The sequence below is a fragment of the Aythya ferina genome (genome assembly GCF_964211825.1).
Source record: "Aythya ferina genome assembly, chromosome: 1".
Classification (NCBI taxonomy): domain Eukaryota; kingdom Metazoa; phylum Chordata; class Aves; order Anseriformes; family Anatidae; genus Aythya; species Aythya ferina.
The window spans coordinates 159,855,143-159,873,585 of NC_140296.1; the positions used below are offsets into that span (position 1 = coordinate 159,855,143).

General features: G+C 47.2%; 1 protein-coding gene across 1 annotated transcript in view; it reads right to left on the reverse strand.

Moving 5' to 3' along the window:
* TMCC3 (transmembrane and coiled-coil domain family 3) overlaps window positions 1-17,733 on the reverse strand; it is a 139,400-nt gene extending 121,667 nt beyond the window's left edge. The window contains exon 1 of the mRNA XM_084506262.1: window positions 17,714-17,733. Within this exon, the coding sequence (XP_084362388.1) occupies window positions 17,714-17,725 (12 nt within the window). The 5' untranslated portion in view covers window positions 17,726-17,733. The remainder of the gene's footprint in view (window positions 1-17,713) is intronic.
* Window positions 17,734-18,443: the final 710 nt, after the last annotated feature.

An 18,443-nucleotide genomic window follows, 5' to 3' on the forward strand; every position in this document is an offset into this window, starting at 1 on the left:
ATGTGCTAGTGTGAAACTGCCATCAGCAAAACTGGAACAATTTATTCCCAGGCAGAAGATGAACCGAGAAAAGGAGTCAAGACGTTCAGAAGCAAAGTTTGCAATATTCCCCAAACCATGAAAAGCAGTGAAGTTTCAAGCGAAGTTTCAAGGCAGCTAGAGTAGCATGACTGTTTCCTTATATCTCCGTACTGTCATCATTTTCATTTTTATCTCCCACTGGTATTAAGTCCCATATTCTTGACATAGCATAGCTGGCCTGGTTCCTATGGAATTCAGATTGCCAACATCGGTCTGTGCATATATCTATAGTAAACTTTTAGTTTCAGACCAGTACAAGAGATCTCAACCATGATGAGCTTCCTATGTGTTTTTTAAAACTAGAGCAAGGAAAGGCCAAGTTTTTGATCCCGTTCACCAAATCAGTCAAATGAGGCAGCTTGCACGCAGCTATCAAAATATTTGACAGAAGAATGGCTATATGAGAACGAATGGGAATTTTATAGGGTATGTGTCAAGAATAGAAAATAGTAGTATAATTTAATTTTTAAACATCTAAAAGTGAATGTGCTCAAGACCATAGGAAACTGAGTTTCATTAGTTCCCCTGCTCAGGAACAACTTAACGATTTCCTTTAATGGTCACGGAAGGATGATTTACAATCTGTTGACTTTAGCATTCTCTGTAGCCACAGGACTTAACACACACACCTTTGCAAACTGTGTAGCTATATTTAAGCTAATATTAATGATATTTATTTTTAAGCTTTACTATCATCCACGATAAATGGAACTGTTGGTGGAATCCGAGAGGGAATTTAGCAGTACTGTCCTGCTGTGCTGTCCATCTCTGCAGCGCTTGGTGAAGCTGCTGTGTACTCAGTGTACCTACAAGGAAGAAGAAAGGACTGGATACAAATGAACTGGTCCAACAGAGAGAGGCTAGGTGAAGCCTAACTAATAGCTTGTATTTTACTTTACCCACAGTGCAGCTAATGGCAGGTTGACCCCAAGAAGAGCGACGGTGCTGGCTGATAGATTGCACTGAGCAGCACTGCAGTACGAGTTGAACATGAGCCCCAGCTGCTCCAGCCACAGGCCTGTGCCGCCTCTCATTCCGGTTCAGACAGTAATCTCCACATGAAATGGTTTCCTCTGCATTCAGCAGGGTGGCTAGGAAGCCCATCTTCCTTAATCCACCTTCTGGGCCTTAATGCTTTGCAGCTGTTGGAAGGAACTGCTACTTTTAAACCTAGAATTTAATTAAGGCATCCCCAGGACTTTTCTCATGTAATTCAGTGACCCTTTTCTCTCAGGCTAACTAGAATTATACAAGCTGTTATGGCTACTGCAGGCAAAAGAGGTCTCCAAGCTGTACCAGTAGCTGTAATTAACACATGAGCATATGTCAATTTGTAATTGACTTCTCAGAGAATTCAGTGCAGCCACACAACCAAACAGTTTTGACAAGCTTTTGGCATCCTGGCAGCAGCTAGTCCTGCCAGAAACTGGAACAAGAGCAAGAAGAGCAGGCTGAGGGGAGGCCTCATGGCAGCCTGCAGCTCCCTCACGAGGGGAGCAGAGGGGCAGGCGCTGAGCTCTGCTCTCTGGGGACAGCAACAGGACCCGAGGGAATGGCATGGAGCTGGGACAGGGGAAGGTCAGGCTGGGGGTTAGGGAAAGGGTCTGCACCCAGAGGGTGCTCGGGCACTGGGACAGGCTCCCCAGGGCAGCGGTCACAGCACCGAGCCTGCTGGAGTTAAAGAAGCGTTTGGACGATGCTCTCAGACACAGGGTTTGATTTTTGAGTGATCCTGTGTGGAGCCAGGAGTTGGACTCAGTGATCCTTGTGGGTCCCTTCCAACTCAGGATATTCTAAGGCCAGTTTGTTCTGCAAGGATTTTTCTAAGATCATCTGGTGCAGTGTCACATCCAGGCCTGTGAAACCACGTTGCCTAAAGATCAGGGATCTGGGCACTGGTGAGCAGCAGGCCTGCAACACTTCAAAACCTTTCCTCCTGCTCTTGACCAGTCAGTGACTATTGGCTGTGGTGTGAACGACAGGACTGCAGGAGTAGGTATGATGAATATGGGCTGCAGCTGTCAATAAAATGCCATCAACACAAGTAATGAAAAGTTATTGATGACTCCTGCATGTACCAGAATCCCATCAGGGTAACCAACAGAAACTGTCCCCTTACTCTACCTCTGGCATCAGATTTCTCAAGCACTCAGCTGAAAAGAGCATTTTCCATTATGTTTCATGGTGGCATCTATTGCTAGTTCACAAGGAGTGATTTAGAAAGGCCTGCAATCCTAAATCTGCCACCTGCCTCTTCTAAAAGAAAAAGGAGGTTTGTTTCACTGCCCACTACTCCAGACTTTTAACAACATCTTGCACACAGCACCCAGAGTTGGGAAATCTTTCCCTGTCCCAGCTGGATCACAGGAAGAACTGCACGCCTGCTGCCTGAGCAGGTGCAGGATGACAGCACAGCATGCACCTGGGACACTGTCTCAGGAGCAAGCAACATATGAGTTGACATAAGACTTCACCCTTATGTTAGAATTGCTTTGGAAATAGTTTCCTATGGAATCATTACTCAGAAAGGTATACTAAACATAAAATAGAGTGTTTTCTTTGTTTTGTTTTGTTTTGTTGTTTGTTTGTTTTGTTTTTTTTTTTTCTTGTTTTGTTTTGTTGTTTTTTGTTTTCCAGAAGGGCCAATATAGGCATTCACATTAAAGATGAGCAGAATGCAGAAACCAAAGTAAATTATAAGGAGAAACAGCACTAAGATACTACTTTTATCTGTTAGTATTTTTCCTGTTTGTTCACACAGTGTTCAGGATGAAAGTATGGCCTGTGGTAATGTGTGCTTAGTTACCTTTTGGAAATGCTGAACTCAAGAGCACGAGGTTCCCCTGCTGAAAAGCTAAAGATCTTTAAGGGCACATAAGTCGGTGTGCTTTTTTGAAGGAAGAGGAGGAGAAATGTGCATGGAGCATGCTTTCCCAGTAACACCCCCTTCCTAGGCTTCACAAGATACCCTCGTGTCTCTGATACTACCAGCTTCTGGCTAGCAGCCTGATCAGAGCACTTCTTCCTTCTGCCCCTCCAGCTCCTCTATCCCAGCTGCAGAAACTACCCCCACTTCCGACCACCAGTCTTGGTGGGAGAACAGCAGAAGGGTTTTTTGCACTCTTCTCTTCTTCTATCCTAAACTTGCTAGGCATTGCTGGGCTGAGAAAGCCCACAGTGGCCCAGTACAGAGCCTGCACAAGGTGGGGGGAAAAGTAGTTCATTTAGTTTCCACAGCCTGAAAGACCTCACTTTTGGAAGCCAGCCTTACAGCCACTTCCCTGTAGAGCAAAACTACATGAAAGGAAAGTTATTTTCCATCTTGTTCCTTCCCTCTTTGCCTTAGGTCCTTAGCACAACAAAACATCTTGCTTTCCTGGAACTCCTGCTGCAAACTGCTGGCTGCCATAGACATGGTCAAGTGATTTTGGCTTATAGATCATGACACTGGGTTGGAGCAAAATGTCTCAGCAGAAATTGGAGTCCTAAACAGTAACTGCACATGCATCTGCAGGCACTTTGGGAAGGAGGGACCTAGGGGCAGGAGTTTTTGCCCGTGTGATGGTTAATTGTACAGTGGGAACGGCTCTGAGAAGCAGGACATTAATTGCATTTGTTCCACCGCAGTTAGTCCTAATAGGGATAGGTACAGGCCACCGTTGCCTCCTGTGACCAGGAAACACAGAAGGTGACTATTTAAGGAAGTTAGAGAGCCCAGCTACGTACGTACACACGATGTTTTGCATGAGTGGGAGGCCACATATTCCTATTCTGAAACGTACCATTAGGTGGCACTGCCTTGAAGCATTACCTCCCAGGATTTTCCATGACTTGCTATTATCTACACTCTAAGGAACACAGTTGCCACTGAAATCGAGTGAAAAAAGCCATCCTTCAGACCTCTGAGTATACTGAGGGCGAACGTTATTGGCATACATACTTCCACATATATTGTTGACTCTTAAATTGCTAAGTTTTGTCCCGAAAAAACAAGATGTCTTGGATACTTTAGCTCAAGTATTGTACCTCCAATTCCAAAGTGTATTTCCAAAGTGGCTGTACGGCTAACACCCTCACCCACCGCCTCCCCCTCCCACGCTTTGTACAACTGACTGTCCTCTGGCATCTAGCACAATAAGGATTCTGTTCCCTTTCTGTGCCACACTAACATCCAACAAAGACACATTAATAAGTAATTTTCTCTTTCACTTCTCATGTGCAGGACAAGACTGGCACAGAGCTTGGGAAAGCAGGCTTGTGAGCAGGGCACCAGCAACTGGAAGTCTCTGGAAATGAACGATGGTTATGGCAAAAGGAACTGCAGAGATTCCCTGTGCTACTGATTTGCTGTTGTGAAATTGCACAGTAGAGCAGACACCACTTTAAATGAATGGTGAAAGGGACCTAAGGGCAGGTGTAAGAAGGAAGGAGGTGATGACAATCCATGAGGGAATAGTGCAAGGAGGTTGTGATGAGGAGGGGGTTGGCCTCTGCTCTCAGATAACTAATGATAGGACTCGAGGAAATGGCCACAAGCTGTGCCTGGGGAGATTTAGATTAGATGTCAGGAAAAACTTTTTCTCTTAAAGAGTGGTCAGGCACCGGAACGGCCTGCCCAGGGACTGGTGGAGTCACTGTCCCTCACAGTGTTCAAGAAGCCCCTGGACAAGGTGCTACGAGATATGATTTAGTAGCTTAGTGGGTAGTATTGGTGATAGGAGGACGGTTGGACTATTTGATCTTGTAGGTCCTTTCCAACCTTGTGTTTCTGTGATTCTCTAAGACTGTCACTCATAGCAAATCTTCTCAAATGCAAAGATAAAGACCCCGCCTGAACAGCTCATATCTGCCACATATCCTGTGAACATGCCGAGGGTGAGACACTGCTTGCGTGACACTGTACAGTGCAAATTATTTATAGTGCAAGGAAAAGGAATGGGTCACAAGATAAATGCTTACCAACTGAAGAACGTTCTCAAAGGTTTTCATGTAAGAACCCAACTGATCTAAAAACATCAAGGCCACGAGTTCAGGCCTCCCTTGATCTTCTGCATCCAGCTGCTCGGTGGCACTGAAAAGAACTGCTCAGCTTTCTGGCAGCCCTGTGCTCTGAACATGCAAGTTCCTAAGCAGCTGTTATTTTCGCAGTCTCTGTCACAGAGCACGGCTTGCCCACCTCCAGCTACCACATGCCATGCTCACTAGGAACTGTTAGCATAACTACCTGAGCCCAGGCTTCGGCATTTTCTTTTTCACAAATACTTCTGATCTAGCATTACATCCCAGTAGTGGCCTTGCACTAAAAGCATTCCTTTTGACTATCGTTTAAAGTATTCAAAAAGCCATTGATAACTGGTCAGCCACAGACCTCCTCCCAAGAGCAGTATGAGGTGGAGTAATGCAGCAGTGTCAGCTACAGACTGACTTCAGGAGTGTGAGGCTGCCAGCGGATTGACCCAGCTCCATTCCAGCTGAAAACCAACATCCGATCATCTATCTGCTCCCCGACCTGTGAGCATCCATCTAGTCACCCTGACAGTGGAGCAGAGGACACGCCCGTACACAGCCTGCAGAATGTAAAGCAGTGAAGTAAAACAGATGGAGAGTCACGGGAATGGCCCAACCACACAAACATTAAGATGAATTACTTTACTATAAACTTACTGGAGTTTCAAACAGGAGAATATGCTAATTCGTATCAAGAATGTAAACACAGATCTCTCCAATGTGTAGAATTTCAGCTAATTTTTACTTAATATCTACTATTTACTAAAGGATTGCTTATATTCAGATGCTGGAGTTGCCTGAAAAATCTCCCGTGGATTTATTGAACAAAATGCAGAGACAGTGGGAGGCAGGAGAACGGCAGGAATTTGTGAACATCGGTATGCAGAATTAATAACATTCTATCAGTAAGATTCATGATGAGTTTTTGCCTTTTTTTTCCTCTTTTGAGCATCAAAGATAGATTGCCTGCATTTCAAATATCACCATAGGAGCAGAAATTAACACAAACGAAGACAGATTTACTCTAAATGAGCAGGAAAAATATTCCAAAGCATTCTAAGCTCCAAACCTTAGCAGAGAGAGAGACTTCACTTCAAAAAAAAAACAACATTCAGAGAAAATTAAGCCCGTTATTTTTTCTTATTTTTTTAGTCAGCAGACACACTAACTGTGCAAAATTTTACATTGCCTTTCTTTGAGAAGCAGGCTATCAAATTCTCATTGTCTGTCCTCAGAAATAGCTAACTGAAGACTAGCAGTGGCAGTGAGGAGCATTTGGACCTAGCTGGCTCTTACAGATCTTTTTGAGCTGGACACTAATACCAGTTACTGAACGGGAGCCCGAGCATTAAATACACTCTTAGAATCCAATACAGAAGCACTTCAGTCATCCAAGTCTTGTGCTAGATGAGGTCATGATTCTCAGTGCTTATCATGTTGAGCAGTCATTCCATTTTCTGAAAGCTTGATTATCAAAATTATTCTTTGTCCCTCGTGGCATATGGGTAATTGAGGTTTATAAATTTCATGCAAAACGGGGTTTGTTCCTCATTAAGGAGATCCATCTGTATCTCCACAATGCAATTCCCTAACATAATGCATGAAGTTTATATGCTGATGACTGGACAGCATGATTATGCTAACTGTAAGGTAAACTGCTTTATGACTGAGCTGCTAGAAACCAAAAATCATGGGGCATGGCTCCAGCTTTTGAAGTAGATTGATTTTCTGTGCTCTGAAAAGGCATGCGAAATGGCACCATTTGTTACATTATTCAAGCTGTTTCGCTGAACAGCATTTTACTAATGTCTAACTTACGCTGGCACTGACTCTCAGTTGGTTTTAGTAGGAGTGAGAGCCCAGAAGGCAAATCACACACAGCTCAATTAGTTTAAGCTAGTACTATGAAATGTAGCACGGAGTTACTTATCCTGTTGTAGCCACGCAAGACACTCAAACACAGCGAGCTCAGCATATGCCTTCACGTAGCCCCTTTTTATATCCTCGTGACAGCCTGCACAGAACTCCACAGAATGAATTAATTCCGCCGTGTTTATCTCAAAGGCAGAAGAACACAAAAATAGCAGGGCACCAGACTCACTAATCACCTTGCTAGTGTCTGCCTGGCGTTCTTACGAGAGGAAACAAAACCATGGGATGCACAATTAAAGTCCAGGGAGCACAGAGCTCTGTTTCACTACCAGGCACTCGGTGTTTGCAGGAAAGCTCCACATCGCAGGAGATGGGCTCTCAGGTAGCAGCACATCCTGCTAACAAAGAAAGTCTAAAAACAGATCGTGAGTGAAAACTGGGACATCAGTTTCTGCTCTATTTTCAGGAAGACAGGTTTACAGGTGATATATGAACCTACACCAGCTCTTAGTAGTTACAAGACTGAGTAAATCATTTAGCTCTTTCCTAGCTCATTGCCTTAAAGCAGCTGAACGGTGTGACATAGCTCAGAGGGACACATACACAGAGCACTAGTGACAGGGCAACACTGCAAAGGCTCTGACTCGGAGGGGATCTCTTCTGCAAGAACTGGGATTCAGTGAAAGGAGAGGGGCTGAGAAATGCCCGGTACCCCTCCAGCCCAGTGACTGCAGGTTAGACCGAGCAGCTCCCAGAGCCAGACAAGGGAACAAAGAAGAGCTAAACAAAAGCAATATAGCAGGAGCTGAGGACCTGGGCTAAGGCAAGTCAGGGCTGCCACATCTCCGGCAGGACAAGGAAGTCTGAGAGGAGGTGGCCTTGGTGGGTGAACTCCAAGTATTTTGGGGAGCAGCCCCTCAGAAGTAGGGAGAAAGGGAAGTGCCAGCAGAAAGCAGAGGTTATCGTGGAGCAACTCCTACAGCAAAAAATACGGCCCTCAGAGCTTCTGAAACTGCATTACTGCAAGCGAATGAACCCGGTCACCCTTTATAGGCACGAGGTGCAGTCTCAGGCCTGCGGTGCGCACAGCACATGGATTGCAATGGGCAACGAAATCAGCAGGGAAAACCTGCTGAGTTTTATGCCATTTCCATTACCTTAGGAGGGTTGTTTCGTGGCTATGTCAGTATGCAGAAGCTTAATTTGATAAGAAAGGAAACATAATTATCCGTGTCCTAGTTCTTCACGATACCTAATGTAATGTCTTATAAGATATTACTCCCAATGCATCTCTAGAATTGTTCTGTATGAAAGACTGGAACGATGGCTAATGACCGCTGTTAAGAAAACATTTCTGCTACCTTTGAAGTTGACAGTACTGAAATAGGTTTTTATTTCTACGTTAGCGTTTTATTTGTGAAAGAAGATTCTCACTCAAAAGAGTGGATTATATACAGCTACAAATAGTTTAAATCCTTCGCTTGAAAAATTTAATTCATCCTACTCATTTCTACCCTACAGTGATTAATGTACTTTTGCATGTGTTGCACTCAACTACAAATCCACCTGTGGTAGTTGCATCTCTACCCTGAATATCTTTACTCTTCTACCACCTCCTTATATCAGCACCTCTAAAACCGTTTGCCAGAATCTGTCCCATGGGACAAAAAGCTGACCGCTGCTCTGAAGGAACCAGCCAGTCCGATGAGTGAAGTGCACTTTGCAGCTCTTATGCACGGTGAAAACCCGAGAACCCTTTAAAACCCCTAAAGCAGCAGTGCCAAGGAAAAAAATGCTCTTATTAAATCAATGCGGGCTCAAAATCAAGTAACTAATGATTGATATTTAGCTTTGAGAAAGTACTACTTTTTCCTCATTTGATTCAATGCCATGCTTCCCTCCAATTTAGTGATTTGTGCCTCTCATTTCTAAATCATATCCTGCCTAAATTTAGTTACCGGAGAGCACAGCAAACCCAGCCTGCACACCGGGCACTTGTTCCAGGCTGGAGGTGGCAGCCCTGTGAACCAAAACCAACTGGAAACTGCCCCCAGCCTGGCTTTGCTCAAACTTCTCAGACAGGGCTGAGCAAAAAGGGATGTTGTACAGCAATGGGGATTTTCAAAGCTTCACGGGAGCAGAGAAGAGAACCCGTCCGCTTGTCAGTGCAAACACTAGTTTGCCACGGGAGCCTTTATTTGGTTTCTCTGATTCTAACAAGGCATAAGCATATCTGCTATGAAAACATTCTGTCACCACCTGTCAGGAATAAATTCAGGCAAAGAAAACAAGACAATATTGAACTAGAAGGCAGGATCTTGCAAAGCACCAGAGCTGATTCATCCTTTCCCATCCCTCCCCCCACCCTACTCCGGGCAGCATGCCGAGAACAGGCTAACTTCACCTGCCTGGGGATTTACATTAGACTACTACCCGCTGCCAGTGATTCTGACTCCTTTAGCCTCCACCATCCCCGTGTTTCTGTAAGAGACATACCTAATAAAAGTAACTTTACCTTTTTCTTGAATTATTCCAATTTCTGTACTGTCTGTTGGCAGAGTGTCAAGTACAAAAGTCTTGACTGCTCACTCTTACCTCTAGATCTGGCATGCCAGGCTATTAAGATATCAATCTGTATTTTTCTCTCAACATGTGTGAATTACCAGAGCATTATGTATGTAGATGGATATTCTTGCTTGCTAAAGCTGCACTCCTACTAAAGATCAGCAAACAGTAGTTGAAAAAAGTCACCTGTTGTAGGGCTAAGCTGAAAACCCTCTTGCATCACATATTAAAAGGAGAGAGAGTTGAAATGTGCCAGGAAAACGTAGCTTCTGTTATCACCCGCAGCTGGGGATGTTTCATTTTGCATACTGGCAACTCATTCTGCACAGTTACTGCAATGACAGCACTCAGTTATAGTCTAAAAAGCTCTCTTGCTACAGTTCTCCCCAGTAAAAACAAACACCAAACTTTATTGTTGCAATATACCCCACTGTAACATATACTGGGATTGCAATATACCATCCCACAGCAGGAGGGCCCTTCCTACCTGCCTGCCTTCTCCTCTTATCAAGGCAGCCTCTGTGCCGACCTGCAGAAGGCCTCCCAGTGCAGGTGCTTTGCAAGGCACAAAAACCTGGTTTGCCTCTGTGGTAGATGAGCTGGCACCAGCGAGTGGTGGTTACAGCAGACCTCTCTGAAAGGTTTTCTTTGTCTTACGAAGCAGTTAGAAAAACGCCTCGGTCTAGCCGAGCTTTCCCACAGACACAACAACCATCCCCCGTGACCGCCTGCTCAGGTTGCGAGAACGCGGCAGGAGATGGGCGCAGATCAGCCTGACGGCAACAGGGATAAAGCAGCCGAGGGTGGACACAGCTTCTCCACTGCAAGGCCGGGCACCTCGGCTGAGAGCTAATGCAAATGTCAAAAAACTTAGAAAACGTTCCCCGATTCTCTGCTATTAAAGGTCAGAGGGAGGCCGTTTGCTCAGATGGAAGACCAGAATTAAGTGAACCTAAATGGTAGAAAGCAAAGGGAAGAGTATCTATTCAGGCCTCCATTATACATCAAAGAGCAAGAAAAAGGACAAAAACCCTCTTTTAATTCTGAGCGAGTCAATGTGTATTATACATCCATTTGCAATCATTACCTCAAGTAGGCCAGTACCAAAGACCTGCCACTAGGGGATACTTCATTTCTAAACGGTTAATGGAGTTTTAATTAATTGTGTTACCTGAAAATGTATCTTAACAAAAAGTAAGGTAATTGAAATGCATTAAAAAGTCCGTTTGTTCATCTCTCCAGAAATAAGCAGGAAAAAAAGAAAAAGAAAAAAAAAAAAGATGAAGAGAACATCTAATAGAACAGCTTTTAGTGCACCTGAAAAGGACAGAGAACTACGAGGGGATTTGTAAATTCAGATACTGGCATGAATAATCACATGCTAGCAAATGTCCAAGATGAATAATAATAAAAACGCAAAAAAACAGATGTAAATACTTATTTACAAAACAGTAGGATACCTAAATCAAACTAGCAAGCGTTATTACTATGTTGCTGCTGGGGAACAATACATAGTTTCCCCTTCTGGAAAAGATTTTGACTTTCTGCTGTGAATTAAGAGCTTTAAATCATTTTTCAGCTAGAGGTTAGTTTTTCAGGGAATAATCTATATTTTCAGCAGAAATACATTTTTTTTTTCTTTGACAAAAATAATGTGGACCAGTGAGGCATTTTCCCTTAAAATGGCTTCTGGCATGCAAGGTCATGCTGCACTACGTTACACACAATAGCTTAAGACCAGTTGTTCAAATGCAGGGGAAAAAAAGTGACCAAAGAGCCGGTGTCTTCATTTTGTATGTCCTGAACCCACGTGAGATCTGCCTGAGCACACATCTGCTAAACCAAGCCTGCAGCCCCGCGTGCTGAGCCGCACGCCCTGTGGCGGGGGGCTGCCATCGTACCAAGGGCAGGCGGGTGCAGCCCGTCCGCTGAGGGGGGAAAGTGCCTCCTTGGTGATGTGGAGGAGGTACCCCGAATGCCTGGCACTGCTTGCAAAACATAGCTGAGGCTCCAGAAGATGGTGCCCCGAACAGGGAAGTGTTGTGGTTTCCGGCTGAAAACCGATCAGAACAGGTTTAGAGCCCATAAAAATCCTCTGCCCTGAGACATTCGGGATATTTGGCCTACAAGTCCTACCACAAAGCAGGCAAGAGAATCCATCTGTAAGCTGCAAATTACGCCTTAAGGAGCCCTCAGTTGTCATCAAACGACATGGGAGCTGCTACCAAATGCCCTGGTCGTGCCTGCAGCATTCCAGGAAAAAGGCAGATTTGCTCAATCCCTGCTGAGTTATTGGAAGCGGGGCGCTTGGTGCGTTGGGCAGACCCAGCAGGCAGCGCTGACCAGAGCAAGAGTCATTTTTCTCCAGGAGGAAACAGGCAGCCTTGGAGACAGAAACACAAAATACCAATGCCAGTTTCTAAATGTACTTCTGCTGTGTGTCAGCCTGAAGAAATCCATTTTTGCACTAATTGCTAACTACTGCAGGAAAGACTGACAGGAAAACATAGCGACACGTGGCTCACTTACCAGGAACTCATACCAAAGTGAACCTATTAACTCGATTTATTTGGCCACTCAAACAAACACAGGCATGCTCCCAAGCAATGGAAATGGAAAAAAAAATGTTAAAGGAGGCAAAATTTGCCCCTCCACCCTCACAAACAAAAAGGTAAGTCAACACATCTGTCCCTTTTTTATTTTCTTCCATGTCTGGAGATCTTTTTTTTCATATGCATTTTTAAAAGTTAAGATTTCATTGTTTTCTCACCAGGTCAACATTCCAGCACTGGGGAACATCGAGAGGAAGAGGTGCTGACTGCCCTTTTTGGTACCTCTCATGATAAATTCTGCTTTGTCACAAGCTCAGAACAGGAGGCCCGGAAAATCTCAGTCCTGGCGTGGGCATCCTATAGGGAAACCTGGAACCAGACACTCTGACCTCCATCCCCCTGAACAGGAGTCAGGCCATTGACACAAGAAGTCACTTTTAAAAAATCCTACTGTTTTTAGCTTAATGAAGCCGATATGCATAAAAGATTTTAATCTTCCTCAATTTGTTTTCCCACCGCTTCAGCTATAGGTCATGCATACATTCTCAGCTTAGACCCATGAAACATTTCCCAGCTGACCTGCTTAACCAACAGTATGACTCCAGCGGGTTCAGCATCTCACAAACAACCTTTGGGGAAAACAAAGCTCAGTTTTTATGGTCTTTAAGGAGCACGCTGGCTCGCGTTAAATCCATACCTGTATCTTGGCTGAAATAGTGGCCGACATCAGATGCTCAGGGAAGACTCCAAGCCCAGGATAACGGAGTAATGATGCTCCCTAGAATACCTGCCAGCTGCTAGGGACCTGCAGGCCGAGGGCTTTCTGAGCCAGAAGTGTTAATTTTGCACTCAGGGGTTTTTGAAGTACTCTTCTTTCTGAATCTATTTGGTTCTGGTTTTTAATCTAGGGCAGCTTGTGTCCTCCACAACACCCGGTGGGAAGGAGCTCCGCAGCTGTACCTTCTGCTCTGAACCTGGTGCCTGACAGCTTCACGTGGTGCCCCCGGATCTTCTACTCGAAGAGACAGCGAACAATCAGTCACCAGGCCTGAATTCTTCCTCCCCGAGCCGTTTACTCCCTGCTCTCCTCTCTGCTTCCCCACCAAGGTGGCAGATAACAGCATGGCCAGTAAGCGTCACTCATTTAAATCTCATTTTCAAAAGCAAACTTGGGGACTACGATACATAAACCTCACCGTCATTCCAGCAGACAGTGGCTCCTTATTGCCCATCTTTTAAGAATTTCACACTATAATCTTAAGAAAATAACATTAAGAACTTTAAATAGATGGTAGATATTTTTGAGACAGCCCAGCAACTTTTACGTACACCACAACGACACCTCCAGCCTCAGGTCTCTGCCACTGGCAGGAATACCAACCTGCCCCTCGAACATCCCCCTCATGCTGCAGCGCAGAACAAATCGCCTTTCTGTCACCTGCTGCCCGCCACAGCACACACCGCCACAGAACCTGACACCTCAGCTTCACCGCCTTGGTCCCCCTTACTCCCTTGCTCCTGCTTCACGCCTTTACTTTTTTGGGGCAAGAACTTCCCAATGCATGCAAACATGTCCATATTTGCATCATGTTCACTGCTGGTAGAGAGGTAGAGCTGCTGATCAGCTGAACCATAGAAAAAAAAAAAAAGAAAAAAAGAAAAAAAAAAGCAGTGATGGGAAAGCTGAACTCTTTAGCTAACAGGGGTACTGGAGGTAAAGGCAGGGGATCCTCTCACCTTTAGTCCTTCAAAATTAACACCAACGTCCTGCTGAAATCCTCACTCAGAAATCCTGCAGTCTTTTAGGCACTTAAACTCCTCCGGGCAGCTAAGTTTTCACTGACAGAATTGGCAAAATCCACTGAAACCCTCCCAGTGACAGCCTGCCCGAGCTCCAGGGGAAATCTCAGATTGCCCACTTGTCCCATCTCCCCCAGCAGCAAGGCAGGAGACCTGTACTGAAATCCCCACTGCTGCGCTTGGAGCAGGAATTCATTCAGTGCTCCTGGGATGCCCTGCGTCTTACCCAGCCTGCATGTTAGCTGGGATAAATCTAACGCTTAAGCAAGTTACCTGTTGTCATGGATATATCTGGTAGTGTATTTTATATTCCCCGAGGGCAACCAACATAGTACAACCTCCAAAATAGCTGAATAAGGAAAACCTCGTTATTACCTCAACCCTGAAGTGTAGTTTCTGACTGGCAGTGCTCTGAAGACAATCTCTGAGCAACTAAAAGCACCAAAAGGGCACTTCTTTCCCCAGCACAGCTCCAGTGCCACCCACTCCCATTATCCCAAGTTGTTTCTGCATGTACAGCTTTGCACAGGTTGTAGAGAAAAGACAATGACAACTTGGATAAAAATAAGACTTTCATTCTGCTCGAATATCCGGTGACTAAAACTTACAGCAAGATGCGGTGCTGATCTGTACCTATCAAGATATGTATATCCCTCCTAAACGCCTGAGGAATTAAACAGAGCATCACCAAGCAGCCTGTTCTCTTCCCCCCCCCATCCGTACCTACAAGCATAGCTACTGATAGCTGAGAGTCAGAGGCTAAAAAGAAAAAAAAATAGGAATGTTAAATTACACCTAATAAAAACAAAAGTAACAGACACATTCACCTTCATTACACATTTTATTCAGCTTGTATTTTCAGTATATTCTCACTGCACTAATGACTTCCTTTTGCGGTCCCTAAATACTAATTTCGTGTTGATGTGTTAGACTTCCACTAATTTCCAGTGGTAGGTACATCATGCCTGAAAAAATAGCTCCAGCAGAATTTGACAGGTGAATTGGGCTTCCGTTTTCCCTGGTGAAAATGAACAAGATACACAGTGGTGATATTCAAACAGAGAATAAAAGCATCAAATGCAATTTATATCTAATATGTACTTCAGTGATCTGGTAAAAGACTGTCTAGGCTGAATAAATTACCTCCTAATATGATAAATTAAGACACACACATCTGGTAAAAGGAGCTGAAAAGAAACAAGTTCAAAGAGGTAAGAATGCTGAGGTTTGAAGGACTGGTTTTCCATTAGTTGCTTGGAAATGCAGTCTTTTGTCTCCTCTCCTACCTGTTACCGCCTCCCTGCGCCGTCTAACAGCAGCTTGTCTCTGTTAACAGGAGCACTTATCTATTTTATTTGAACAGTGAGGAGGGGGAGGTATGTAAAAACAGGAGAAAACCTCGGGGATTTTCTTCCTGCTTGTATTTGCATCGGTATTTTCATACTAATGCAGAATTGAGTGAAAAGTGACGGGCACATGTGAGAAAAAGCAACAGGCTTTCCGCTAGGAAAGAAAGCAAGTAGACCAGCCTAAGCTATAAATCCTGCTGCTGCACCTAGATGCTATGCAATGGAGTTCTTAAAGATGTGTATTCGTATAAGCAAGAAAGCACAAGGAAATGCCTACAGCATCTTTAACTATTTTGGTCCACCTGAGGAGGGAGGAAAAGCAGCGCTGACCTGGGAGCTCTGTACATCGTGTCTCTCAAGTCTAAAAAGGGACTGTGCAGAGGCAATATATGAGACACTCTCTGGAAAGGTGAGACTCCTGTAAAGCACCTCAAATAAGAGGCTAGGAGAATTAGGAAACCTTGACCTCACGCACACCCAGAGGATCCTGAAAGCACTCCCTTCACGGAGAACACGTTGAGCTCGCGTAGCTGGAGGTGCAGAAGGAGGTTGGCGGCAGGCAGAGGGGTCTCAGCTGCTCCCTAGCAGGAGCGCACAGCAAGAGCTGCTTCAGCTAGGCTCCAGCTTCAGCAGAAAGCCCTAAAAGCAGCAGACTAACAGCGTCGCACCACTGCCTGTCCTTCCCCGTGGTGTCCTCGCAGCCCCACCGCACAGCTCTCAGCCGCACACAGCACCACACCTCAGCCTCGAGGCCAGGTCTCAGCACAACGCTGCAAGGCTCGGCTCCCCCCTGCCCGCTGCAGTGGCTGAAGCACGGGGTGCAGGCAGGCCCCCAGGCAGACCGGCTCACCCCAGGAGCCAGGGGTGCCCCCACGGAGAGGTCACCCCACAAACAGCTCCGACACCACACGAGGATGGCACCGACTACACCCATCCCGACGAGCCCATGTGCTCCATGCTGCAGGTGAAATTCGGTACACCCCCAGAGGGAAGAGCAAGGGTATTATTTCCTCAGCAGAATCGTGTTTTTTTTACTATGCTTCCGAGATGTTTGAAACAACTTTTCTATTTATTGCTCCTGTATGAGCACAGATGGCAGCGGAGAACTCGATCTAAACAGAAAGCGTGGATTTAACACTGAGCTGCCGACCCGCACTAAACCCCGCGCAAGCAGTTCAGCTTTGCTACTCAGTGGCCCAGTTCTCTCCAGCTTAATTTATTTTTGAAGCAATCAATGAAACACTGAGTGCATTTAGTGACAGCGCAGTCGGAGAGGTCCCAAACGCGAGGCTTCCTCTTGTTACCACAACACCGAGCAGCAGAGGAACAACAAAACCAGGGCTTCTCCCTGTTCTACCTCCCCTTCCCGACAGATATAAATGCAGAACGGGGACCCCATGCCACAGATGAAAGAACCTCCTGGATCTGCAGGGAATAAAGAGCGTGACACTGCGGTTCCACACTTCAGCCACGGCACAAAATTAATTTTATCTGTTGGCTGCCAACACCGTTACTGGTTTACCAGGACACGCCAAGGACCTGATCCACAAACCAGTAAGAAAGTTCTCCGTTTGGATGCCTAAAACAGGATCTGGGCACTTGTGATCCAGAGTGAGGTCTGCAATTGTTCTTATTTCTTGCTGCTTCTTCCTCCCTCTCTCAGCAGACTCCCTCTCTTTGAAGATTCTTCGTCCAGCCTTCACTAGCCCTAAGGTGTCCCCTAAGAATTAGGGATTGCTATTTTTATCACTTCTGACCTGAAGTTAGCTTAGCGTAACTTCTCCTTGTGTCGCTCGACTTCTGCCAGCGCAGAGGCATTCAGCACAGGCGGCCCTGAGCTCACCCGGAGCTTGCTGCGGGACGGGCGGCCAGCCGGGCATGGAGGGCACGGGGCAGGGCAACCCTCACACTGTGAATCAGCCCTCGGGCAGCCTAGGAACTAAGCATGAAGAAGAAACAGGGCTCGGATAGCTATATCCACGGCTCCTGAGGTCATTTTGACCTTTACGAAGCCCTTAATTCCAGATCTCCATGATCCCTGCACCCCGAGCAGATAACGCCGCGTGGTGAGGCGTGGAGGGAGCATCCCCCCGAGCACCCATTCCCTGTTTCTCGCCGTGCTGGATCCATCAGCTTCCCCTTCCCCAGCCTGTCCACGCCGTGCAGCAGCCACACCAGCACCAGCACCAGCACCGAGCTGCTCTGCTCTGGGATTATCTCTGTGAGGGGATCCCCAGCGCTGGGTTTTGGCCGCCGGGCTCGGCGCTGGGCTCTTCCCCCGGCCACAGCGCAGCGCCCCCAACCCCCCCGTGCTGCCCCCTCACAGCTCGGGGCTCAGCCGAGGGGCTGCGGGCACCGCTCCCCCCTCACCCCCCTCAGCTCCGGGCACCGCCGCGTCCCCCCGCGCCCCCTGGCGGCCCCTCGGGGCGGCGCCCCCCGGCTCCGGGGTCCCCCTCGGCGGCTCTGCGGGGCTCCCCGGGCGCTTACCTTGCGCTGCATGCCGGCCGGGAGGCACCGGGCGCTGCCCGTCCCTCGCCGCGCTGCCCCCGGAGCCTCCCCCGGAGCCCTCCCGGAGCCCCCCGGCCCCTCGCTGCTCGCTGCCCGCCCTCACGGAGCGGCGGCGCCGCGGCCGGCACGAGGCAGCGCGGCCGTGAGGGGGCCGGGCCCACCCGCATGGCCCCTCCCGCCCGGCCCCCAGCCGCAGCCCGCCCCGGGCACCGCGGGGGGGACCCCGGCCCCTTCAGCACCCCCAGGCCCCTTCAGCACCCCCGGGGTCCCTTCAGCCCCCCTGGGGTCCCTGCAGCCCCCCCCGGTCCCGGCTGGGTGCTTCGGGCCGGAGGAGGCTGCAGCTGAGGGGGCTCCGCCGGGGGTGTGGGCTGAGGCTCGGTGCTGGTGCTGGTGCTGGTTCCCCGCACCCAAAGCAGCCTCACCCCTCGCGAACGGACCTGCTCCAGAGCTGTGCGCGCTGCCGGAGTTGCAGGCTGTGCTCCGGGTGAAAGAGAAGCGGAGCAAACTGGCGTTACGTTTACACTTGTAGTTGGACAGATGTCTAGCCTAAGTGGCTGAGTATTTGCTGGCAGATGCATACAGCGTTTATGATGATTATTTACCAAAGTCTGTGGCATTTCCAAGAACGCTACCTGCTGCAGTCACTGACTGTTCCCATCCACTGCCCAGTGTAAAACAGCAAGGGACAAACCCCTCTCGGTGTATGTGC